Below are 27,148 nucleotides of genomic sequence, written 5' to 3'. Positions count from 1 at the left end.
CTTGGAAAGACCTGCTAAATGCCCTCCAAATTTTATTTTTTTTGTCGTTAATGTGGTTGTTCTTGATGCACCATTTCCATGGAATGGGAACGAATATAGCATCTTTGGTACACTTAGGGCATGTTTATGTAGATGTTGTGAAAAAGTATGTTTTGGAGAATATGTAATTAAAAAGTAGGGAATAGTTATAGATTTACATGTAAATTATTTTATTAGGAGAATGTGTGGTTGAAAATGAGTGAAAAAAAGAGTGTTTTAAAAAAAAATTGTACCAAATATGGGCTTAATTGGACTTTGTTCAATTTCATTGTTGTGCTTTGTCACTTTGATGGTCCCTCCAAGTACCAAAAAATTGTTTGTCACTAATGAGGTTGAAGTCACCGATGAATTCTATGGAACCGAGCAAGGGTTTATCTATTTAAAACCCTATTTAAACTGACTATGATCAACGTTACTTCAATCAAAATAAGGGTTATCTATTGAAACTAAAAGTAGTTCGTAGCTTATTAGGAGGCGGCGTTATGGTGGTATCTTATAATTTTATTTTTTTTATTTTTATTTTTTATTTTTATATCCTCCTTTACCTTAAAAGAGAGGATCCCAATATTACTATTCATCTTGATGCAGAGATTTCACACTAAACTGATTCCCTACTATAGTTAAACTCGTTCAGCATTAATTTCACTGAAATCCCTCTTTAATTATTTATACTGTTAATCCATAGAAATGAAATGAATGTGATTGCTTTATTGTTGTTGATCGTCAACTCGTGTACTGTAGTTGCTCGTTTAAAAATATCTTGTCACTGTTCATTCAATTATATCTCTGCTACAATAAAAGAGTGAATGTGACGAGCACTATTCATTCAAGATATATTTTCTGCTTCCCTATTTTACCCTTGAATATCCCATAATATCACACTTCACTTCTGAAATTACGACTAACGATTTTCCTATGTGTGTGTGGTGCTGTTGTTTTGTCTGATTTGAATTTTTACATCCAAAAAAAGAAATAGTTGACGTCATACCACATAATATTTTTTTCTACCACAATAAAAGAGTGAATGTGGTGAGCACTATTCATTCTCGTGTTTTCCTATTTTACTGTTGAATATCTAGTAATATCTCACTTCACTCCTGAAATCACTACTAATGGTCTTCTTACGCGTGTGTGGTGCTGCTGTTTTGCTTTATTTGAATTTTTACATAAAAAAAAAATAGTTGACGTTATATCACATAATATTCTTTTTAAGAAAATGATGTAAATTACATTGAGAAAATTGTCGCAAAAAAAAATAATAAACATTAATAAAATAATTGATTTTTTTTTTTAAGAAAAAAGACGAGTTATATGCATTTTTAACATACACGTTTGATGTACATTTCACTATTTTCGATATTCATTTAGATCATTCGATATATCTATGACATAGTTCTCGAAACGAGTTTTGAGAGAATATAGAAGATTTATGGTAGATTTTTATATAAAAAAAATTAAATAAATCACCCAGTGAAAATTTTGGAGGATTAAATTCAAATATATCAAAATTGGGTGATTAAATAAAAACCTCAACCCCATTTTAAGTAACAAAATATTATATTGTGGCTCAGTTTTTGTTTGGCTCCATTAATTTTTTTTTCATTTTTTTCTATTTTATTTTCAATTGCAAAATCTTCCATAAAATAATATTATACGTAAATTAAAAAAATTCATTAAATTGATTGGATATTGAACAATACAAAAAGATTTGATTAATTACACAATTTAATTATATTGAATATAGTTATCATCAAATACGTCCTTTATATGTAAAATAATATTTGATATATAAATTATGAACTCCAATAATTTGGCTTTTTAATCCATGCATCGAGAGAACATTTATCCTATCTCCAAAAAAATATTTCAATTATAGCAACACAAAATTGAGATCAACTAATTTTTCATCTTGATATTTTAACATCTGAAAAAAAAATTTATATGAAAGAAATTCGATCATTTTTAGTAATTTTTTTCTTATTGTTATTTTTTCCTCTCAATCAATTAATTTTTTTAAATAATCTAATAAGAATGTTGATGTCATTTAAAAAAATTCCTAATAAACTTTTTAATTTTTTTTTAATGTCAAAAGTGTGTCATATATGAATAATACACTTCAATTTATCATTTTAAATAATTAATCAAATTTGTAGATTTATTGAGAAAACTGAATATATATTTTGACACGTTAATAACTTAATATTACCTAAAAATGACATAGTCCGTGCATTGTACGGGTGGAAAACTAGTTTAATTTGAAGAAGGAACTATGGTTATCATTTTTTTATAAACTATACCAGATATTTCGTCTTCGAGTAATAAATGGACTATAGGGGTGGGTTGTATTAAAATGAATAAAGGTTTTACGTATATGTCTTTCTTAATCTTGCAAATCAAACATGACAACAAGGTATGGGACAAATATGTCACAAGATGCTCATATATATGATTAACATGTAATTTGGATTAAATCTAGTTTAATTAATTTATAATTGATTTTGCAGGTTTTACCATTTTTCCAAAGGAAAAATTGCAGCAACGGTCCCTAACATTTTCATTTTTTGCAGACATTATATTAACCTTCGTTTTATACCAACGAAGGTTCCTAACCTTTCATAAATATGTACTTAAGGTTCACCTTGATGGAAACCATCCAAAACATCGTTGGTTGACCTGGAAAATTAAAGAATCACCATCCAATAAAATCGTGCAAAATATCGTCCGAAAAGGTATCAACATCTAATAAAATCGTTGCGGTAGCAGACAGTTCAAGGATGTTTTAGACAGTTTACGTCCAGATGGACCTCGAGTGCATATTTATGAAATGTTAGGGATCTTCATTGACACAAAATGAAAGTTAAGATAAAATCTATAAAAAAATTAGAGATCGCTGCTGCAATTTTTCCTTTTTAAAAAGGTGCTAATGCAAAAGTATAACCACATAGATGAATTGGGTTTTGACGATCTACGAGTCCATTGAGGCCCAAATGGCCCAATTCAATTAAGAAATTCAAGGATATGGCACCAAAGAAGAGACTATCACTTCTATAGCACTTTCTTATTCACAAATTTTAGTTTTAGTGTTAACTGTTAACGAGGTACTACAAACCAAATTTCTATTGGTGATTGTTTGTGTAGAGTACCCCCTTATTTCACATCTAAACTCTAAGTTTCTTCCAAAATTTTAAAATTTCAGTTCTGAAAATTATGGAATTGTGTAAATTGATAATGATATTAGAAATTAAATTTCGAATTTTCAAAAAAGAATTAAATTTCAATTTCTAAATGACACCACATTGTTGCAACTAGCTTAAAGTGTCATTTCGATCTCATCAAAGCATCTTAAAACTCCGACAAACTTTGCACATTCATAACTAATTTTCCATTTAGTTCTCAAAACACAATCTCAACTAGTAAATAATATGCTTTGAATACTTAACTTTGAGTCAATATACGTCACAATCGTTAAAGTTTTTATTTATTTTTACTTATATCCTCAACAATAATCGTCTTTGTATTTATATTTTTGCATCAATAATGAAAATTTCATACCTTGCAAATTGTAATCGTTGATGAAGTTCTTGGTCCAGAAAATTCGCCATGATTGCAATTAGTTATGAGTTATTTCAAGTATCAAAATGGAGATATGCCTATTTAATGTAGTTCTTGTCAACTAAAATATTCTACTGGTCGGCTATATGAATCACATTTTCAAAGTTTTTCATCCAAAACAATTTGATTTTTAACAAACGAAACTCACACTTTAATTGATATTATCTTCACTTGTTAGGTTACATTATTCTCATCGTTTATCCAAATTTTCGAATGACTAGTTCTTATGAGAAAAAAAAAATGAAAGTAATGTTTTATTGCTTGTGGCTTATTTATTAATAGAATAACATTTGATTTTTGGCACTCTTCCAGTCACAAAAATTAGGTCCATTCTTTTTCAGTGAAAGCTACCAATATAATAGTAAGGGTCATGCCTCCATAGTGTATTTATTACTCTATGGGCGTTTAACACATTTGAGGAGACATTTTTTCAACATAGACATGAATTATAAGCACGTCTTAATGATTGGACCTACATACATTCAAATGTTTACAAATTGTCCTTATTTAGTTTGAATATTCATTTTAGAGCCTGTCATAACAATTTATAATTAACCTAGAGTAGTTGTACAAATACGTGATGACTAGTATAAGCCTAATGATCATCTTGACACGTGTAATGTGATGACTTCGTTTATCTTTAAAGTTAGGCCGAGCACTTATAGGGGTCTTACCGACCCCTCACAAGGATGGGGTCCCTTTTTTTATTTATTTATTTATGGCATCGGGGTCCTCATGGGGCTGACCCCATGTGAGGGGTTGGTAAGACCCCTATAGAACAAACACAAGGCTTTGTTCTTCTAAGTATGTGACATGTCAGAGCAAACATCTAGAAAAAAACTTAAGCAAAAGAGTGAAAATCCGTATGCCAGAAAATTTGGGTCGCATTATTTTGCGCTAATGAGTTGATATTGTTTGAGCCTCATTTTTGAATAGTGTAATGATGTGAAATGTGTGGTTAAAAAATAAAGAAAAAATTTAGATTTTCGTGTAATATTATTTTATTGAAGAATGTGTGGTTGAAATGATATCAAAACACTGTTTAAAAATATATATTTTTTAAAATATGGGATTCAAACAAGGGCATAATTTTAGGTTTAACACTCTTTTTGTTGTTTTATCTTATTTTGAATTTGTCCACTATCATTGTAGCGTACGACTGGATATTTTAAGCCAACAGACCACAACAAGACTAGGCCCCTCAAACAAGTGACACGAGTTAGCACGAGATGCTCTTAGAGCTTTGGTTGAACAATCATTAGTGTAGGGCAAAACTTGCACAAAACAAAATGCTTTAGCAAATATCTTAATTCTTAGCCACTCGCATGCTAGAAATTGAAATAATTCTCTGGAATAATCCATTGTTATGTTGGTCCCAAAACCAAAAATGCTTTGAAATTGCATTATTTGAAGATTTTTTTTTTCTATGTTAATGTTCTTCCCTTTTGCAAAAAGGAGAAAGAAAGAAAAAGTTGTCTTGTTTAATGTACTAAAATTGGGGAATCTTAGAAGGAAGAGAGAGAAAAATCTAATGGCATCATGGGTAGGCAAGCATGATGCCCTTTCCTCCCTATGCAGCAACGATGGTTTGATATGATTTCCCAAAGTCAAAAATGTACTAAGCATGAATGGTGATTGTACTTTACGATACGTCTCGTGTACTCATTCTGTAGTATTGAACATGACTGAGAAAAATAAAAGAAGTTAAAATATTGTTCATGAATGATGTTAAGAATAAATCCCACATTGAATAACAATGAAATAAATATGCAAAAGGTAAGGATTTTGGATTATTTTACTTAATAAGATTGATAGTTAGAGATAGAACCACATGTTTTAACACGCACTACTAAAAAATATAACTTCAGGCACGAATTTTTCGTTCCTAAAACCTTGATATCCATTGTTATTTCTCTTTACCAATGGAATATTTGTAATCACAATTCCGTTGTTAATTTGAGGGTTGCTGATAATTACCAACGGATTGTACCGTAGGTAAAGAGCAAACATTTTACCAACGAAAATTCCGTTGGTAATGTGTGAATTTTTTACTAATGAAATTTTCGTTGGTAAAAATCTAAATCAATACCACCTGATTTTTTGTTGGTAAATGTCTACCATTACAATTGGTAAAAATCAATGTTGTAAATAGTCGTATAGGTGTGAGGCATGGTAAAAAAAAAAATTACTTTTTTTTTATAATTGTTATTATTATTTATTTAATAATTATAATTTTTTTTAAAACTTTTAAACAATTGAATTGAAAAACCAAAATATTATTTAACCACTTATTGGACCACAAATTTATAGATGACAACTCCAAAGACTTAATTGTAAACTTTCGATGTGGGATAATTGAATTACTTTTACCAACGGATAATCCGTTTTTAATTACCAACGGAATATTCGTAGGTGAAAGATTCAAATGTTAAATGGTCATATTAGGCACAAAATATCCGTTGGTAAAGAAATATTATCATTACCAATGGAAAATCTGTTGCTGATTATCGTAGTTGAAAGTGAATTACTTTCACAAACGGATAACCTGTTTCTAATTACCAATGGATTGTTTCCGTTGGTAATATTTGGCACGTCACCTACGGAATATCCGTAAGTGAAAGATCCAAATGTTAAACGATTATATTAAGCACGGAATATCTGTTGGTAAAAGGATATCATTATTACCAACGAAAAATCCGTTGTTGATTATCATAATTGAAAGTGAATTACTTTTACCAACGAATGATCCGTTTCTAATTACCGACGGATGCAATCCGTGGGTAATTTTCTGTAGGTAAAAAACTATTTTTTAGTAATGATAGTATCACTGCTCAAACAATGTCTAGAAGCTCAAACAAGTCATCATCTTGCTGGGAATATTAACGATAAATCTCACATCAAATGAAATAGAGCCCCAAGTCTTAATACGTGCAATCTCAACCTATAATTTGTTTGATGGAATAAGAAAAAAAATGAAGATAAAATCTTATTGAATATTGTCTGTAATGGTGCATGTACTCTATACTAAATATGCCATTTTTGGATTCTACAAGTGTTACTCTCTAATGATTTTTTTTCTTTTGAGAGTGTTTATAGTTATCCCACTATATGATGGTGAAACGTATCTTTTCCAAGCATCTAATAAAGAGTTTAAGATTGAAAGGTATATATCTAGTCATATGGAAGAATAGTGCACATCCTTTTCATTAATAAATTGCTAGCCTGAGATTATCCTAATCAAAATGCACTTTTGTGGAGGATAATGATTCAAAGCCATCACCTTGACCAAAATTTCAAATGATCAAGATTTTGAGGCAAGATGCAAAACACAATTGTTATCTATAAATGGAGGGCGTTCGACTAGGTATTAGCTTGAAGTTAGATTTTTAAGTTAGCAATGTAAGAAACAATTAGAGTCATTACATTGGATTAACTCAAAGTTAAATCTTAAGTTAGTATGAATCAAAATCAAAGAAAAATACAAAGAAAGCAAAAGAGGGCTAGGGTTGGGTTTCAAAGAACCATAACATTCATGTACAAAAAGAGAATACAATGATTTATATTCTCTAATGAGCAAAAAGTTTAAACTATCGTAACTGTGCTAGTAAAATGACACAACTACCCTTCTAAAAATATGAAACATAAGTTCAAAATTTACAACTAAATATTTTAACAAGACGCAATTAAAATATCATTACAATCCATCATTTATTACAGAACAGACGTTCAAACTTGCATATTCTCCTATAGGTGAACTTATGAAACCCATCTTTTATTGTAAGTAATCCTCCACAGTTCATCCATCCCTAACAACGATTTGTGAATTTAAGACGTGAAACAATGACTTGTGAATGTAAGACACGTATTTTTAGTGGTGTGAAATGCAATTAGAATCGTTAATTATGCAAGTTGTGATTTGAGTCTATCTCTTTGCCCCTTGTCACACCCAGGTCAACTAAAAAAATGAAAATAATACAAAATCGATAGCAAAATGAGCTAAAACGACACATAAATGGATAAATTCAGAAGTCTCCTCGTCAGTTCAGAATCACTTGTAACTTCTGTGTCAATGGTGTTTGATTATATCTGTTTTGAGTCATTTTAATATTATATATATATATATTTAAATGAAGTAATTTAACATAATATTAAAACACCGTCACCTATTTATTCGAATTTCAATTATCGGGAACTTAGTAAAATGAAATCGACCCATTTTATAAGGGACATGGTGAAAATAAAATATAAATGAATTATGAATAAATCCCCTAAAATCTATCTTGAACTTTTAGACAGGACGATTTAACAAACAGAAGAACAATGTGCAACTTTGAGTATCTCTTGTTAGCATTAGAGAGATAAAAAAAAAAAAATCAGCTTCCAGCCTCAGAAATGCTCTGTAATGCAGGTTGCCAAATTCTGGGTTTTGCAGCAGCGCCAGAATTTGTTGCTGTGTTATGTCTTGACCTATGTCTTTCATGCTTCACCTGAAATTTGTCAAAAATTCACATATATAATTAATTACAGAACAAAACAAGAAAAAAAAAAAAATTATTATATGGTGGTTTTTTAAATAGATGGGTAGGAATGATACCAAACCTTCCCTCATTCTATCCAAAATATGAAATTTCTGTATTTCACAATATATAAACTTGGATGAGAGTCAAGATTTAGAAATTTTAATTCTAGTTTGTAAAAATGTTAACAACAATAAACTAAACAGGATTTCTTTGCTATAGACTCAGACGAGAGTCAAATTTTTAATATATATATATATATATATATATATATATATGTTTACCTGTTTGATTTTCTCCATATCAGAGTTCCTAATTGCTGCACCAAAATCTGAACTTTCTTTCTCTACAATCCTCTCATCTAGTTCTGGCTGTTGCTGCTTCATTTTTGCATGTTTTTTAGCCCACAATCCTTTCATCACCTCTATAAACAACACCCACAAATAAATAAATAAAAAATCTCAATAATCCCATAAATATAATTTAGGCGAAGAAAAAAGAAAAAAGAAAAAACCAACCTTGTGTAGTGATAAGTCTATAAACATGGCCAAGAACAAGGTTGTCTGTTGGCCTAAGGAGTTTTATACGCGTAATCCGAACTGGCATGTTGTTGTTGTCTACTGAACTTCCGTTCTTGGCGGTGGTGGCTGTGGCGGTGGTGGTCGAGGAGGAGTATAAAGTGGTGGTGAGTAGAAGAGCAACATAATGACCAGGGTTCATTTTCATGATTTCCTTAGCAGAAACTGGGCAATATAGTTTGTCTACTCTTCCGTTTGGGTGTTGAATCACTAGAGAAGCATTATCAATGGCCTGGCAATTTCCCATCTCTCTCTGAAATTCAATGAGTTTCTCTCTTTAGATTTAATGAGATTTTGAGAAGGGAGTTTTGGTATTATAGCAGAATCACTTTATAGCCACACCTTCAGCCTTTATTCTGGGGCATATGAGCATGACCTCAATTCTATATATATCTCTCATCCCTAGAAAGAGATAAAAACAGCCATCATAATTATTCTTACGTTACTACTGCATAGATAAAAAATTTGAAAAGTGGACTTGCAATAATTACATAGGGTTGAATTCACTCTTAACATTGATTCACAGATTAGACCTTAGCTTAGCGAAGTGGGTTACAACTAGAATTGTAATGTTCACAATGGCCCATATTTACAGTCATACGACTTTACGAAGGTAAATTAACCTCCTCACCGAAAGGAGAGTTTGTCCAATTGATTATAGACTCATAAAGTGAGGCTCAGCTTAGAGATGTGTGACGCAATTAAGTCATTACATTTTACCGTTATTGAGTCGATATTCACGATGGTTCATACTCTCAATTAGGTGAATTTGCAAAACCTATTGACCTCGTTTTTCGTAAGGATGATGTGGACATAGAAGTCGGGCCCATTCGCACATACGAAAGCGAATTTCGGCATGTGATCACGAGTTTCTAGCCGACGGTACTCTGAAGTGTGGGTATAGGACAAACTCAACGTCGGGAGAAAAAAGTTGTTCGGATTCCGACGATTGATTCGTGAAAACAATTGTATTATGATCAACAATTGCAAACAACTCAATTGAAGCTAAATAACATAAACTTGTGGTTGAGTAAATATGTAGTTTGCAAGAAAGAAGAACAAGAGTAGTTTGTAGTGAGTGGGTTGGCTGTTTAGCCAACGAGTGTCGGTCATCTTTTTACCACGTGGATAAGAGGGCCCTGGACTCGGTGCCACGTGGGGTGAGGTGCAACAAAACCAATTATCTACTCATCCCTCCTCATCTTACCCTGTTCACAATGAAGATCATCCTTTTAAAGACTGTATACCAAACTGATTTTACAACCCACAAATTTTTTTAACTTAATGATATGGATGCAATTAGAGTCATTACATTCTACCTTTTTCAAAATCGACGTCTATGTAGATCCATATTTTTAATTAGATAACATTACGAAATCAACTTTTATTGAAGGTAGCTCTCCTCAACTCACCTTATCCACAACTAATGTCATCCTCATAAAGTGTCTAATTTTTTACCAATTGTAAAATCACATTATAAACAAATGGTGTCCAAGTAATTATAAACCTATTATCTAAACCTTAGCTTAACCATGCGTCCAATTTGATCTATTTCCATATGGTACATATTTTCTTAATATACTATTATAATAATGTGACATTCATCATAGCATACAAGGGAATATTTATCTTTTACAGTGGAATGGTGATAATTTTGAGGGCACAAGGGGACAGAGAATGTCGGGCAGGTCTGAAATTTACCTCGTAATCACAAATAAATGCCTCTTAAAAAAATAAAATTAAATTTATATTCCTGGTGATACGTTACAAACTTTAACAACCAGCTGTTGGGCAATACTGGTTGGGATGGTGTCAAATCAAGAATTGCCACGCGTACTTAATTATTCACTATATTCTTTGCATAAAACGACGTTACATGCCAACGTAATGCGTTCATAGGTAGCATTATTAGTCAAAAATTGATAAATCACGCGCCAATTACTTGCTCCCTACCTCAAACTCCTCCTCCTATGCATCTTCGTTTATTTCTTCTCATTTTTTATTGATTTATTGTATTTTTTCTTTTCTTGAAAATAATTTTTGCAAGATTGAAGTTTTTCCATATTTAACATTTTTTAGTATTAATATATGTATTACTTTTATAATAGTAGAAAACGAGAGACTTGAAAATGGAAGAAAATTTGAAATACTGATTATAGAATAATGAAGTTTATCAAATAAATCGTTTTCATAAAGTGTAGAGGGGAAAGTATATCAAGAATCAATCTGAAAACCGATCGCGAGTAATTAAAAAGAAAATGAAAAAATGGAAATCTTAAAAGCAAGGCAAAAATTAGTTGATTGGTGTCGACGGACTAATGCACTCATAAACCAACGAGTTTTTCTTTCTTTTTTCTTCTTCCTTTTTTTTTTTATTATTATTATTATTAATATTTTGATAAAGCCAATTCTACTTTCAAGTGATTGGAGGTTGATTTGATGATTTGACCTTTGATTCGTTATTTTTATCAATTCAATGCCCAAAATACAATCTCGAACAGGCAACTAAATTTAGATTTTACCAACATTTTAACGATTCATTATAAGGGTGAAAGTTGTTTGATTTGGACGACTTCTAAATTATTTTTAAACCAATCCATTTTCAACAGTTCGAAAATATCACGACGGTGTACGATGTAAGTAGGGATGGCAATGCTCGGCTTGACCCTTTAACCCACGAGCTCGACTCTGGCTCGTGGCAAGTGGAGCTCGTGAAAGACGAGTCGAGCTCGAGCTCGGCTCGATCCACGAGCTTGACTTGGCCCACGAGCTCATGAGCTCACGAGCCACAAGCTCGTGGGCCAAGCCAAGCCCATGAGGCGCTCGTGAGCTCATGATTTTTTTTTTTTCACATTTTTTGGCTTTTTTTTTTTTTTGTAAATTTACATATTTTTTAATGAGCCCGCAAGCCGGCTTGACGAGCTGAGCCTGGAATTGAGCCCCTGCTCGGCTCGGACTCGTCATTTGACGAGTCCGAGCCACCCACGAGCCGATTTTTAACGAGCCAGCGATCGAATCGATGAACCACTCGACCTATTTGACATCACTAGGTGCAAGGTTTTGGCATGGGCGTGGCTCTGGACCCATAGAGGATTGAGAGAGACGTTTCTCATTGCTCACCAAACCACAACCTTGAAATTCCGTGGGAAGATAACGTAGTAAACATCAACAGTCCCACTCCTACCCTATCCCACCCCTCCAAGTTTCATGAATTTTAAATTTAATATTAAATATAAAGATAAAATATGGGTTTAATTAGCTTAATTATAATTGATGTTGGAACGATTACAATTCAAGTTAAAGTTTTGCTTTTATTTACTTATGTAACTTTTTTTACTACCAGCTCGATCTCGATTCGAACCTCTTACCACTGTTATTGAGTTGCAATAACGTTACTTTTAAATTACTTAAATGATAATTATCGAATGCCATAAAATATTTAGTTCATCCTTACTTAACACCAATTATTATTTAAATATGACGATTAAATTTCGATTCTATAATATAATTTTTTCGTGAGTCAACATCCAAACCTCGGCACGCACAAGAAGCATGATAGACAAGCAGAATAAGTGGTTGTCGCGTGTGAAGGATTGGCATAAGCCAATCACTACAGGAAAAAGGGCAGTTATTTTTGTCCTATTTTCTGCTTTTACAAACATTCCTGCAATTTTTTGGATTACAATTCCATTTTTTACAACCATCCCATCTTATTTCTCTGACTTCACTCTCATTTTGTTTCCCATTATTTGGACCCAAAATATACCAAAATCAAATTTTTTGTTGACTTCATAGATTACAAAAATCAAACATTAATTAGTATTAAATTATACTGTTGAGTATCATTGTTCTATAATTATGATTTAACCACCTCCTTTTATTTTCATGCTTATTTTTCTTATTTAAGAATGTAAAATATTGTCATTTAATCTAGGAATTTGATGGTTGAAGCTCAGTATACAGCCTCCTCACAAAAAGAGGGGGGCCTCATCCGATAAAAAAATTGCTGGCCCCCCTCTTGTGAGGGGGGTTAGATACTGAACTGTCAAGCTTGGTGTACGAATAGCAAAACCCTTTAATCTAGGAAAATGCTAAAGTGATTGAAAATGTTTGATAAAAAGAGTGATCGCGTCTTACATGTCGTGGATCCCGCTTGAATAAAAAATTATTCATCCACCTTATTTGTGGGGTCTCTGTCATGAAGTGGTTCTCTGTTAGTTTAGCATGGTCCCTTTAATCTATCATGGTGTACATTATTGTGTTTCTAGTTTTCATTAAAGTTGTAAATTAGATTAGGTCGGGTTCATAGACAAAGACCCAATCCACATGAGCTTTGACAAAATTTTCCATTTTGACTCTGCGCGAGTCGTGCATCTAGAGAATTGAGTCCAGCACAATTCATCTCTCGAGTCTAGTTGCTTCGTTTAGAAAGAAAGAAATGTGGGAAAGGCAAAGCCAAGGAAGAAAAAAAATATATAGAAGTTATAATCCATGATGTAATAAAGACTGGACGAGGCTAGCTTTTGTAATTTGTGAAACCTTTTGTTTGTAATAATCTAATGTGAAATCTCATTCCAATCTCAATTTTTGTCCTAATAATTTGATGGTTTATCTTAATGATTGAATTATTACTCATAATAATTTTACATAGTGGAATACAAGAATGGGATTTCAAATCATTAATAAAGATTTCCTTGACCAATTTGAATTTCCCAATCTTTGAAATTTATAACCCAAAAATTCACCAATCGCTAAAATTCGGTGCAAAATGAATTGAGTCAGCCCGTCAGTAATTGAACAAAGGCACAATCCGCATTATTTAGTATCCCACAACCTTTTTCATTTTTCAATGAGTTTCATTTGCACAAATCGTATACCCCAATAGTCGAGCCTTACACGAGTCAAGTTTTTTCATTTCTTCGATGGGACTCACTTTTATACCTCTAGGTAGAATGTTAGTAGTTCGGGGAAGGAGGGATGTTTGGTCATTACAAGTTTTATTATTAGTTGTTGAGGCTTGGAAACAAACAAAAGGTACAAATCATGTGGCTTTCTTTCAAACACAAAAAAATCAACTTTCTGGCCAAAATAATCTGTGAGGTTTTTCTGTCTTCAAATCAGACGAGTGACAATTCATAGTGGTCCACTTTTTTCTCAAAATTATTAATGTAATTTGGTCACAAAATCTTCTCAATTCATTTTAAATTAGATCACATTTATGCCTTTGAGAGCACAAAAAATCTTCCAATTCTTCCACTGGTTTACACTTTAAGATTCTGGTTCAGAGCTAAACCGTAAAAGCAAAAGGCCTTTCTTTAATAATTTGAATTGTAAGAAAAAGGTAGAAAATCTTGATCAAGAATTTTAAAGCATTTATACACTCTTAATGAAAGAAAAAACAAAAAATGAAATAAGAAAGGACGAGACCAAAATGATTTTAATATGATCGACGGAGAATTTTTCGCGTCGAAAATATTTCTAGAAGATCCCGCACTGCAACTAAATGCTTATGTTAGGTTTAGTAACGTGAATTGAACCGTATTCAACTGAGTTCTTGTTTTATAACGTGCACGTTACTAAATTATTAAGTTGTTTATAGACGACTCAAGCAATGCAACAACTTTAAGGGGGGAAAAAAATTTGGGATGGGCAATCCCTCTTCGAGCAAGCATGGGCAAATAAAAATCTTATGCTCTGCCCAATAAACAAGGCTCTCACGTTTTATCCACAATTTCGGTATGATATCTGATTGAAATGTCGGAATATTTGCATCAACCATATGAATTTTACTTATATTTGTATATATTATTATAAGGTTAAAACGTAAAAGAAAATATTGTTTTAGTATATGAAATAGAATTATAGTCCCTATTTGGTGGATATTAAAATCATATTTTTAGTAAATTTTGATAAAGATTGATAAAATGTCACTGGTTGATCCAGCTTCCGGCATGAACACGGGCTAATACAGCACAGAAAATAATAATAATAACTTACACATAAAAAAAAAATTTACTAATTTTTTTTTTAAAGGGAATTTGGGGCGGACAGACGAGCTTAGCACTGGTCTGCCCATCCCTGAATCCTCCTCTGAAAATGTGTGATTGAAAAATTGTGAATCCTATAAAATTTGTGATTAAAATAAATTGTTGATTTTGACTTAAATTAAAATCGCCAAGCATGGGCTATATTTCACCAAAATGTAAGATGCAGCACGGAGTAATTCAAAAGCAAGGCTCTCGAACCCAACATGTGGTGGATCTAAGGACACAAAGTTGAAGTTCTTGATCCTTTGTAAGGAGGTACCTCTTTCCCTAAATTTGTAGAATATTTTGTCGAGTTCCTTGGAAAGAGCCATAGAGGACTGTGGCAGAACCTGAATTTCACAATGGGGAGGTGAAAAGTATTCAAGGAACAAAAAAATATATGTAATTATGTATATCAAAAAATTTGGAATTTCTATATAATTTTTTATTAAAAAATCAAAATGTTGCAGGAACGGTCACCATCCCTGTGACTTTGCCACTGATTGAGGGGTTCGTCTAAGAGGGGATTGTGGCTGAATGTTCAAGTGAGAAAGTAAAATTCCAAGAAATATTAGAAAATTGGAAATTGATTTGTGTGGTTATATTTACTTCTTTTTTCAAATTTGATTTACTAAGATTAAAAAAATGCGAGGTAAATAATAGTGTATTTGCATGTGCGCATGCAAGTGAGGTTAATTTTATTTTAAAGAAAAATAATTTCTCGATGAAAATATATATTCAACATGTTTTTTGAACCGTATTCAACTGAGTTCTTGTTTTATAACGTGCACGTTACTAAATTATTAAGTTGTTTATAGACGACTCAAGCAATGCTAGAACTTTAAGGGAAAAAAAAAAAATTGGGATGGGCAATCCCTCTTCTAGCAAGCATGGGCAAATAAAAATCTTATGCTCTGCCCAATAAACAAGGCTCTCACGTTTTATCCACAATTTCGGTATGATATCTGATTGAAATGTCGGAATATTTGCATCAACCATATGAATTTTACTTATATTTGTATATATTATTATAAGGTTAAAACGTAAAAGAAAATATTGTTTTAGTATATGAAATAGAATTATAGTCCCTATTTGGTGGATATTAAAATCATATTTTTAGTAAATTTTGATAAAGATTGATAAAATGTCACTGGTTGATCCAGCTTCCGGCATGAACACGGGCTAATACAGCACAGAAAATAATAATAATAACTTACACATAAAAAAAAAATTTACTAATTTTTTTTTTAAAGGGAATTTGGGGCGGACAGACGAGCTTAGCACTGGTCTGCCCATCCCTGAATCCTCCTCTGAAAATGTGTGATTGAAAAATTGTGAATCCTATAAAATTTGTGATTAAAATAAATTGTTGATTTTGACTTAAATTAAAATCGCCAAGCATGGGCTATATTTCACCAAAATGTAAGATGCAGCACGGAGTAATTCAAAAGCAAGGCTCTCGAACCCAACATGTGGTGGATCTAAGGACACAAAGTTGAAGTTCTTGATCCTTTGTAAGGAGGTACCTCTTTCCCTAAATTTGTAGAATATTTTGTCGAGTTCCTTGGAAAGAGCCATAGAGGACTGTGGCAGAACCTGAATTTCACAATGGGGAGGTGAAAAGTATTCAAGGAACAAAAAAATATATGTAATTATGTATATCAAAAAATTTGGAATTTCTATATAATTTTTTATTAAAAAATCAAAATGTTGCAGGAACGGTCACCATCCCTGTGACTTTGCCACTGATTGAGGGGTTCGTCTAAGAGGGGATTGTGGCTGAATGTTCAAGTGAGAAAGTAAAATTCCAAGAAATATTAGAAAATTGGAAATTGATTTGTGTGGTTATATTTACTTCTTTTTTCAAATTTGATTTACTAAGATTAAAAAAATGCGAGGTAAATAATAGTGTATTTGCATGTGCGCATGCAAGTGAGGTTAATTTTATTTTAAAGAAAAATAATTTCTCGATGAAAATATATATTCAACATGTTTTTTTATTTTTCGGGAGTACATTTGATGTATGGTTAACAATATAAGACAGTACAATCAATAAGATTTTAACTTCTTTCTTAATACTATTCAATACCATCAAATCTGCTTTACCGAATACTCTCTACCATATATAGATACAAAGCTTTGAATGCGAATGATAAGTTTTTCATTTTTCTTGTTTCTTTCATGATATAAATGAAGAAATGAGTGGGTAGCATAGAATTTCTTTTCTTTTTCATGTAATTAAGTGGTTGAAAACAATATTTTGTAGGCCCAAATGTCACACCATTGCATTAAACATTCTTACGAGCCCCCCTTCCCTCTATCACCAAACAAATAGGATTATAGTTTTAGTGTTTTGTAAGGGCAATGCTGGTCAACATATCTCACTATGACTTCCATTTTATTTGATTAACCTCTAAGCTTAATAGGATTAATAATGGAGTTACTGTTAATTAAATAAGATTATTAGAAAGTTTTTGCAACTGGTGGGAGGCCAAAGCAACAAGGTCGTCTAGATTAGTCTGTACATCAAAAGTGGCGTTAAACCGCGTATAATGTTAAGGTCGTAGTTGTAAACAAGCTATCAAATAGGAGAGTTATAGAAGTAAGCTGAGGGACACTCAGAAAATCTATTTGGTTTCATGATTTTAGACTCATTTATACTACCAAAAATATGCATTTTCGAAGGTTCTTGAGCACATATCAGAACATTGAAAGTGATTCTGGTATAGGTTACCTAAATCCTTTCTTCCAACTAAAAATAGTATTATGGTCTTCGAGTTCAAAAGTAGTATTTGGGTTCGAATTATTGCTTTGCACAGTTACAAATGAGTTTTCGAGCTTTCATTAAGGCCTCAAAACACTACACACAAACTACACCTATAAAATAAGAATAATGTTATTCATAGTAAAAATTATTAATAGACACCTTACGTATACACGTGGCAGTCATGTATGCCACGTAGGATGATGACGATTACAGTAGTCTTTAATATGAATAGCATTACTCATAAAATAATATCAACATATATCGAACAATTACATACTAGGGTGTTTAACATGCCTTATAAAGGCCTTTCCTATATTGCTATTTCAATCATATTTCAGCACATTTGATCAATATTCTACGTGCACGTGTGGATTTATATCTAAGAAAAAACATACATACAGCTCAACTTGACAACTGAAAATTCGTAACCATTGCTTCATTGCTACTTCAAATTCATATTCATAACAAATAGATTTATAGATAAAGAAATAAATTCGAACAAACATCAACAAGTTCATTGACTCTGAGACTCAAGAATCGACTCTATACTTCCTTGAAATGGTCAGGCTGTTTATATTTCTTTACCATGTTACAAATTATAAAAGTTGAACAACAATGGTACGGTCTCTTTGGCCCATATTTAGTTATTAAGAACTACTTAACGACACGAGGAAAACTTACACAGATGGGAAATATTTATTGAGATTGAAGGGAAGGGAATAGAATTCCTCACTTCTTGCATCACTCTTGAAGGAATGGAATCTGTCCCACCAATGTCTTCCTCTATCATTCCTTACTTGAGGATCCTTCTTGTCTAATGTGTTGTCGAGAAAATACGCCAATATCCCGGCCACAAAGGCTTCCGATGAGAAAGGGACGTTTATTATGTCGTTGAACTGGCCACAGAAAACAAGCAAAATCAACATTTTTGTGAGTAAAACTTTGGAAGAAGCAAGAAATTTAACCACTAATGGCATATTTGGTAAGATGGACCAGATACTCAATAGTATTAATGATTAAATAAACGCTAAAATCTCGTTCATTGTATTGTTGAGTATGGTCTAATGATGTACATAAAACGCACTAATAAAGTAATTTTTTGTGCATACCCATCTCCCAGACGTGTGGGCAGGGCCATAGCCCTTAATAGCAGTGTACTCGTTGAAGTATTGGGGCACGGACAATCCCATGAATATCGAAAAGCCTAATATGAATTTGTTGCGGAAACTGTTAAGCTGGCAGAACTGAAGAAAAGCTAGACCGCTTGAACCTGTATATTCATGTTAATTAAAATTACAGAATAAGTTCATATATCAATAATAGCTTTAAGAAATTCAAAGTGAGATTTTTGACGGGTTAGTTATGCATACCAACATAAGCAAAAAAAACACAATATAAAGCAGCAAAAATTGGTGCTGGGATAGAAGCGAAGACTGCTCCAAATTTGCCTGCAGAGGAAATTATTCTTAATTAAGACGATACAACAGAAAGAGATTACTTAGGAAAGAGATCAACTAATCTGCATGAATTGAAAATTTTAGAGTACTCAACCAAGAACAGAAAAGAAAAGCATGAATCCAGCAGATATCTGCACAACTCTTCGACTGCCAACACGCGTCAGTCCTATCAAGCCAACGTTCTCACTTTACAGGAGCAAAGAAAAGCAGTCGAATTATAAGGAAGTTATGACTGAATAAGTTAGAATTAAGTAATTAAGCAGAAAAAAAAAATGTAATCTCTTACACAGCAACTGATGATCCATTTCCAGTTCCAAACAAACCGGACAACAAGATAGCAACGCCCTGAGACATTAACATAGGCAAATAATTTTAGAAATGCTTTGAGAAAAATCATTTGAAAATGGAACTGGATATGCCTCTTGAGTTCTTTACATTCAAAATAATTGATTAACAAAATCTTTACTGATACAAGTATGTCAATCACGTATTCATCTTCAATGTTTCCATTCTGAAGCATAAAGAAATCATCCAAAATGTTTCCTGACCTTAATTATCACCTATTTCCTGAGCAAAACGATATAATTTATTGATCAAAGGTGACCCAGAAAGTAAACTTTCACAGTGAATTTTCACCTTAACCATTCACAATCAGAAATGACTTCACAATGTTTATTAATTATTCACTTTTGTATTATCTCTTGCTTATAGCATATTGAGGTTTGTTTAGATTTGAGCAAACAATGTACAAAGAAGATGATTGGATGTATGAACAATGCAACAAATTTATCCAGGTAAACAATATTGGCCTTGCAATTTTATTCTTCCCTTCTCTTTTCTCCTTCGAATGTGACTCTTTTACTTTTAATTTTTTAATTTTTTAATTTTTTGGGATGGGAGGTCTGATGGACGGGGCCTATGAGGTGTCGTATTTACCTGCCAGCCAATACCACGGCCAAGAATAGATGGTGGCAAAGGAGTTGCACTAGATAATCTGGACGCACCAATGAAGGCACCACAGGACTGCATTTACCATTTGGAAAAATGTGCAAAAAAAAAAAGGAGAGTTAGAAATAGTCGAAGAATTTATGCATAATAAAAAAGAAATAAAAAAACAACACAATGAAAGCATGTTTGGTTAAGCTTTAAAGCTACTTTGTACTAACTTTTTTGCCAAACGTGTTTGAGATTTGTGGAAGTTACTTTCTTTAGATTTTCAGTACATAATTTTTTCAGTAGTCAAGCTTAGGCATACATGCTCTGAATAATCAAAAATCAGCAGAACCCAAATTTGATTGTAAACAAGAATCTATGGTTATAAAAGGGATGCCAATTACTGGATGGAACGACAATAGAGCACCGAATGATACTGCAATTTTGTAAGCACTGAGCAATGCTGAAAACAAACCTCTACAAGAGCAACAAACGCTGCCATCATCATGGCAAAGGCTTCACCAGCATCAAATGAAGGTGCTCCCCATTGAAACGGGTATGGAACTCTTATCCTGCAAGGATACCCCGAAAACCATGAAGAACTCGTTGGCCAAGTGCATCAATGCATTTGTTTATAGTTAACATTAGCAATTCAAAACAAAATGCACCAAATGCTGTTAGTACCAAACCATTGCTGTAATTTAACCATTGCACATTAGTCACTCCAATTGAGCTCACTCATGTATGATGAGACAGACAATCAGATTAGTAAAGATTATCCACTACCTTGTTAATGATTAATCTGTAGTAATTTATTATCCATTTGAAGATTTTAAATCAATATGATAGCAGCATAATTGGAAAACTCATTGAATCCGCCCTTAAGGTTCATTAAGAATGAACAGCTTAACGCACTTTCTTCTGCATTTCTTTACTGGGCTAGATGAAAGATGATTATGTACGCAAATGTCATCCAAATTCAGCGAGACATCTCATGAAAAAAAATTAATGTATGCAAGTATAAACAAATTACTGTAGCGGCAAGTGAATGCAGATCTCCCGTTGAGAGCAAGCCACTACAAAATTTGTTTGTTTGCATGTGCATGCGTATTTCTGTTTTTCTTCTCAATTATTATTGCTTTCAGGATTGTTATTGGGGATTAAATCTCTAAACAGCTTCTGCCCATCCTTGCCCAAAGCAATCTAAGTGCATGATGGCAATTAAAGAATTAACCCACTTGATTGTAAAACAAATGATGCGTCCAACATTGAAATTATGCCATCAAATGACTGGGTAACAAGCGAAAATACCAGAGTAATTGACTACTAACGTTAAGAGGGGAAAGGGGGGATTTGCTTACCATGGAGCAGCGTCAATGAGTCCTGCACGATCGGTTCTGCAGCTTGTTTGAGTCTTTGGTGCTTTATCGTTATATGCCCCACCCACAGTAAGTAAATGAGCATAAATCCATACAATCACCACCGTGATTAAAACCGCAAAACGTTCAAAGATATGCTTTCCTGGCTTTATCAGGTCAACCAGATACTGCAATAACCATAAAAATTAACAGTAGAACGCTTCTTGGAATTGGATCGCATAGAACAAATACTGCAATAATAAGAAAAATTATATCTATCCTAAAACATTTAACTACAAGATGGCATGTGACATAAGATATGTTGAACTTTACCAAAAATGTTATGAAATGGAAAGTGGCGTTCCTAAATCATGTAAGAGAATTGTCAAAGTGCAATTAAGACTATTACCTGAGAAATAAAAATTACAATTATGAGCTGTGGCAACCCAATTTCAACACATTTGCCAACCTAAAGAAAAAAGGAAAGAGATCGTATCCAACCCCTTTTAGCAACTAACAAAAGCCAGTAGTCAAACAAAGTAAAATCATTTCGACAGAAAGAGAGAGATCCAGTAAAGACTCGTGCATACCCCAGGGAAACCAAACTCATAAAGCCCAAAACCTGCAAGAGCAACTAGTGGAACAGCTGAAAGTGGACTCAGGTACCTAGATAACATGGATATATTAAGTTAGTTTTAATGATACTGAGAACAATCAAAACACTGCATAAAAAACTGGATAAATATATCATTACAACAGACATGTTGATTATAAACAGTATCAGGAGAAACAAGGTCCAGTTAAGCTAAGCAAGGAAACTAAGTACATGTATATTAATTTTGTAATGCAAACAAACCTTGCAACATTACGCCAAAGGCCACTGAAACCTAGTACTATTTGAATGGTTGAAGCTACAATAAGTGCACCCTGTGTGGCCCTCATTATCTTCTTGAATTTCTGCGCAGCCATTGGAAGTAAATCATTTATTTGGACCAAATTTCACCAAAAGTAACTAGAGGCAATTTACACCACTTTTAATAAAGCTCCCTCAGTGCAATGTTGCCCTGAGACTTACTAGGCTTTAGCACCATTTAATTTTCAACTCACTCATAACAAATAGCTGAATTTCTATCAACATGGACATTTGGGTGACAAACCACCAAGTGCATCTCAATAGTATTTTTAGGTCCAATTTGACAGGACTTCTGCTTTTGCTTCTACTTCTTCTGAGAGAGCATCCAGAGGAAGCTGACTACTCTTGTTGCCAAACAAAGAACTTTCAAAATTTAAACATGTTCAAAAGTAATTTCTTAGTTTCTTTTCAAAAATCCAGCAAACTGGTTCTTAGTAGTGCTTAAAAATTACTTTCTAGACAAAAATGTAATTTTGAAAATCATGTTTGGCAAAGGAAGCAACTTAAAGGTATATTCAATTCATTTTTATGCACAAACAAACATGCTATAAGTTTATATAGCAAGCACTGCAGGACTCATGACATCTGAAGAACAAAAGGCATTGGGTACAGTATCAAGATCGCTCACCGAAACAGGGTCTGGATCATTCCATCGACCAGACAGGATAATCGAAATTGTGGGTGCAACAAAAGTGTATGACCCTCCGATCACAACAGGTAATCTTGTTCCAAAGAGTGATTGCAATAGAGTGTTCAATCCAGCAACAAACAGCAGAGTCTGAATAACTTTAGCTTTCTCCTCCTGGAAATAGAGCGTGTATTTGGAAAGGTCAATAAATATGAAACATATAGGAAAAAAATAATGGAGAAAATTTAATGTCATTTAAGCACTAATAGCTCACATTTCCTCCCCCCATTTGAGGAACCAGCGCTGTGGGTATGATGACGGTTGTGCCAAGCATTACTATATAATGTTGAAATCCAAGAAGGATGGCCTCAGCTGTAACACAAAAGCCACGCATTGTGAAATTGAAATTGCTCGAAACCATTTTTTGTATTAACTTATAAAACTTACAAGTAACTAGATTCAAAAAAGAGGTAAAAGATATCCTTGATATTCAGAGACGTAGGAATTACTTCAAACTGGCACTATACTTTAAACGAGATTATTTACACAGCGAGTGGCTTAAAGAATCCCCACAGGCAAGCTTCTTCATTACACTCACAAGCACTACCACTTCATAACAAAGACCTCAAAATAATAGCAGAAAGTATTTACTAAGACTATAAAGAAACAGTATGAATATGATAAGATACTAACGCCATGGAGGAGGACTGGTAATGCAGTAGAAAACATTGGGAAGCTGATCTTTTGGTATATGCGGCGGTGGGTCATCAGGCTTCACCACTATCGGCGCCATTTCTTACTCCTTGTAGAACAAAATGCAAATGATACAAATCTGAAAACAAACCCGAAATCATAAAATCTATCAGAATCCCATAAAAATGACTGCAAAATTGAAAGAAAAACTGAAACTTTATGAGTACCCCAGAAACCAAAGGTTCAAGATAATCAAGAAATCACCCACATTATGTATACATGGCACCCCCACCTTTTTTGCTAGCAGTAAAAAGTAAAGAACACGAAATGCTGGTGGGAAAGTGAAGGCTCGAGTATAACGGCAATAAGGGATATTTTGTGTGTTAAGAAGTGTAGTTATTGCTGTAAAATGAAATATATATGGACCCGGCTGTGAAAAGAATAGCTTTTATATTAGCAAAATAAAAATTGAAATGTAGTAAAGTAAAGTGGTGAAAATCAAAGAAGTGTTGCACAAAAAGAGACTAAAAAAGGGAGGAAAAGAGTATATTTTGCCTAAAGCTAAGATAAAAGAAGTAGAAAAAATAGCAGGGAAAAGTGTGAGCAAAATGAGAAGATAAAAAGAAACTATGCATTGGCCGCATTCCCCCTCATTTTCTTGTTTTTATTTGCTTCCATTATGAAATTAATTCAGACTACTGAACTTCGCCTAATGTTTCATTCAAAATGCAAATTAAATTTGACTTTCATTATTTGTGTGTGTTTGATAGGCATTTTTATGTAAAAATGTATTTTAAAATAGTAAATTGATTTGAAATGTGTGATTGAGAAATAAGGAAAGGTTTTTTATTTATATGTAATATTATTTTAATAAAGAATGTGTGGTTGAAAAGAATAGAGAAAAAAATGTATTTTAAAAAAAATGGCTACCAAACGAATTAGACATTCTATGTATTTGTCTAGTAAGTCGCAATACAAATAAATAGGAGCTTTAGTTAAAAAAATGGACGCCAAACTTGAATATGTGCTCTAAATGAAATATTTTGTAAAGTCAATAATGACTCTTAGTGGCCAAGGTAACACGAACGGTGAAGTTCAGTGGCCATCAATTAAATTAATCGACAATTTGTTAAGTCGCCATATGAATTAGGATTAAACTGAGATGACAGGGGTTCTGTGAAAGGATTAAATTGAGATGACAGGGGGTTCTGTGAAAGGTTCTATTTTCACAGAACCCCTATAGGTACTCACAGTAGACGCATGTATAAAATAATGTCCAAACCCCACCCACCCTACCTATGTTGTGAGTATCTATAGGGATTCTGTTCACAGAACCCCTGTAGCTCAAGCATCTTCCAATTAGAATTAGCATGTATATCCGTCTTGCTTTAAAGCTTCTTTCTTTTTTCTTTTTCTTTTTTTAATTAAATATAATATGGGCGCATGGTGTATTTATTAAACATTTAAAAAAGTATCCAAGCCAAAAGAAGAAAAAGCAAAGAAAGATGTTTTGGTATGATGTGTTCCAGCCGCATATTAATCAAGTTTCTTCCCGCCGAAATTGTTGAATTTCATTTTCTTAATGTAGAAGAATCCACATGCATGGATGAAGAAGAAAATTTGAATTAAAACTCTCCACCTTTTTTGATAGCCACAACTTCAATTGCATAATGGAGAAGAAACATTTATAAAAGAAGACAATTTGAAATGAAATTCTCCAGCAGCAATTATTGATTGGTTTTTCGACACAAGTTTATGACAGTTTGTAGCCAAAAATTTTCTATAAATATGTGCTACCATAAAGAGAAAATAGATGTCCCTTGAGGGGAAGAAAAATAGGATAGAGAAGAGAGATAAAAGAGAGATTAGAGAGACTATTTTGAGAGGTTTTTTTGAGTTTGTAAACTCCGTTGTAAATTCTATTCAAGTAGAAATAAAATTATTTTTCCTCTTTTATTCTCTTCTCGTGATCGGAGAATCACAACAAGTGGTATCAGAGCCAGGTTCATCAATTAGCCCTCGTAGTTTTTGATAAAGCTTTAGCAAGCCAAGATATCAATGGAGGAATTTTCATCAGGAGCTATGATCAAGCTCACTGCCACCAATTACACACCGTGGAGGCCTCGAATGGAAGACCTCCTTAGTTGTAAGGATTTGTATGATCTCTTGGAAGCCAAAGTTATAAACCTCGATCCTACCAAGGAGACGGAGTGAAAGAAGCTAAATAGAAAAACTATCGATCAAATTCGACAATGAATTGACCATAGTGTTTTTCACCATGTAGCACAGGAGACAGATGCATATGCCCTCTAGAAGATTCTGGAGGACATGTACCAAGCCAAGACCGCTTGAAACAAAGCCCTGTTGATGAGGCGTTTGGTGAATCTAAAGTTAAAGAGTGGAACTTCAGTTGCTGAGCACACCAGTGAATTTCAGAGCTTGGTAAACCAACTGTCATCTGTGGAGATGCCGTTTGGGGATGAAATACAAGCCTTACTACTTTTAAGTTCTCTTCCTGATAGTTGGGAGACATTAGTAGTATCTCTTAGAAACTCAGCCCCTGATGGAAAACTTACCATGTCTATGGTTAAGGATGCCCTATTTAATGAAGAGGCCAAGAGAAAAGAAGTAGACATGAACCAATCACATGCCCTTGTCACAATGAACTGGGGAAGACAGCAAGGAGACGTTCGAGGCGAGGGGAGAGGCAGAAGCAAAAGTAGGGGTAGATCCATAGATGGAAGGAAACCTACTTACAAGTGCTACTATTGTGGTATGGAGGGCCACTTGAAGCAGAACTGCAGAAAATTGCTACGAGAGCAAGGCCACAACAGTTCGCATCCGAAAAATAAGGAAGGAGAGACACTAGTCACTATTTTTGGGGAGGTGGCTATCTGCTCCATCCATGAGGAGACATGTCTTCATGTCTCAAACCAAGATATTGAGCGGGTAATAGACACTGCAGCATCTTATCACGCCACTCCACGTAAATATTTCTTCACAACATACAAAGCCGACGACTTTGGTGCAGTGAAGATGGGAAATACTAGTTCTTCTAAGATCATAGGAATTGGTGATGTTCAGATACAAACGAACCTTGGGTGTAAAATAACCCTGAAGGATGTTCGACATGTACCTGATCTTCGGCTAAATCTACTTTCAGTGATAGCCCTTGACAAACAGGGCTATGTCAATCAATTTATCAATAGCACATGGAAAATGATAGAATGCTCCATGGTTGTCACTCGAGGACATATATGTGGCATTTCATACAAGACTAATATGAAAATGCATGTGGATAGCCTCAATGTAGTAGAACGTGAAGCTTCTCAAAATTTGTGGCACTAGAGACTTGGTCACATGAGTGAGAAGGGATTGTCTACTTTAACAAAGAAGGAGCTAATCACAGTTGCCAAGGAAGCTGCGCGGATCCTTGCAGTCACTGTCTATTTGGTAAGCAACATAGAGTCTCCTTCAATTTCTCTTCTACGAGAAGATCAGAGTTGCTCAATCTAGTACACTCTGATGTTTGTGGTCCCTTGGAGGTTGAATCACTAGGCGGTAACAAGTATTTTTTAACATTCATTGATGACGGTTCTCGAAAGGTATGGGTATATTTCTTAAAGA

General features: G+C 33.4%; 2 protein-coding genes across 5 annotated transcripts; both read right to left on the bottom strand.

The window, feature by feature from the left end:
* Window positions 1-8,003: 8,003 nt before the first annotated feature.
* On the bottom strand, window positions 8,004-26,900 carry LOC111401686. Of its 2 annotated transcripts, XM_023029546.1 has the most exons (5): window positions 26,887-26,900; window positions 24,643-24,649; window positions 8,687-9,046; window positions 8,453-8,592; window positions 8,004-8,138 (listed from the first exon to the last, which is right to left on the bottom strand). In XM_023029546.1, the coding sequence occupies exons 3-5, from the start codon at window positions 8,991-8,993 to the stop codon at window positions 8,025-8,027; spliced, it is 561 nt and encodes a 186-aa protein (XP_022885314.1). In that variant the 5' UTR covers window positions 8,994-9,046; window positions 24,643-24,649; window positions 26,887-26,900; the 3' UTR covers window positions 8,004-8,024. The 2 variants fall into 2 exon arrangements, with proteins under 2 accessions (XP_022885314.1, XP_022885313.1); XM_023029545.1 differs by lacking the exons at window positions 24,643-24,649; window positions 26,887-26,900 and having other exon boundaries at window positions 8,687-9,108.
* On the bottom strand, window positions 17,996-23,939 carry LOC111401685 (nucleobase-ascorbate transporter 6-like). 3 transcript variants are annotated; one of them, XM_023029542.1, is made up of 15 exons: window positions 23,749-23,938; window positions 23,522-23,660; window positions 23,103-23,200; window positions 22,829-23,002; window positions 22,144-22,244; window positions 21,878-21,953; window positions 21,697-21,756; window positions 21,291-21,475; window positions 20,405-20,501; window positions 19,933-20,019; window positions 19,283-19,341; window positions 19,091-19,182; window positions 18,910-18,987; window positions 18,649-18,809; window positions 17,996-18,435 (listed from the first exon to the last, which is right to left on the bottom strand). In XM_023029542.1, the coding sequence occupies exons 2-15, from the start codon at window positions 23,619-23,621 to the stop codon at window positions 18,217-18,219; spliced, it is 1,587 nt and encodes a 528-aa protein (XP_022885310.1). In that variant the 5' UTR covers window positions 23,622-23,660; window positions 23,749-23,938; the 3' UTR covers window positions 17,996-18,216. The 3 variants fall into 3 exon arrangements, with proteins under 3 accessions (XP_022885310.1, XP_022885312.1, XP_022885311.1); XM_023029544.1 differs by having other exon boundaries at window positions 18,217-18,435; window positions 23,790-23,939; XM_023029543.1 differs by having other exon boundaries at window positions 18,217-18,435; window positions 23,814-23,939.
* Window positions 26,901-27,148: the final 248 nt, after the last annotated feature.

This window comes from Olea europaea, chromosome 10 (genome assembly GCF_002742605.1).
Source record: "Olea europaea var. sylvestris chromosome 10, O_europaea_v1, whole genome shotgun sequence".
Classification (NCBI taxonomy): Eukaryota; Viridiplantae; Streptophyta; class Magnoliopsida; order Lamiales; family Oleaceae; genus Olea; species Olea europaea.
Note: the sequence above shows the minus strand (reverse complement) of the source record. Positions and strands in the feature narration are given on the sequence as shown.

Bases quoted from the DNA above. Each gene is read 5' to 3' on its own strand.
- LOC111401686 (XM_023029546.1), bottom strand. From the start codon at position 8,993: ATGGGAAATTGCCAGGCCATTGATAATGCTTCTCTAGTGATTCAACAC. The intron at 8,593-8,686 runs GTTGGTTTTTTC...TGTTGTTTATAG, and splicing joins TAGACTTATCACTACACAAG to AGGTGATGAAAGGATTGTGG. The intron at 8,139-8,452 runs GTAAACATATAT...GACAAATTTCAG, and splicing joins ATATGGAGAAAATCAAACAG to GTGAAGCATGAAAGACATAG.
- LOC111401685 (XM_023029544.1), bottom strand. From the start codon at position 23,621: ATGGCGCCGATAGTGGTGAAGCCTGATGACCCACCGCCGCATATACCA. The intron at 21,757-21,877 runs GTATGCACGAGT...TTTTTTCTTTAG, and splicing joins ATGAGTTTGGTTTCCCTGGG to GTTGGCAAATGTGTTGAAAT. The intron at 19,183-19,282 runs GTAAGAGATTAC...GCTCCTGTAAAG, and splicing joins AATGGATCATCAGTTGCTGT to TGAGAACGTTGGCTTGATAG.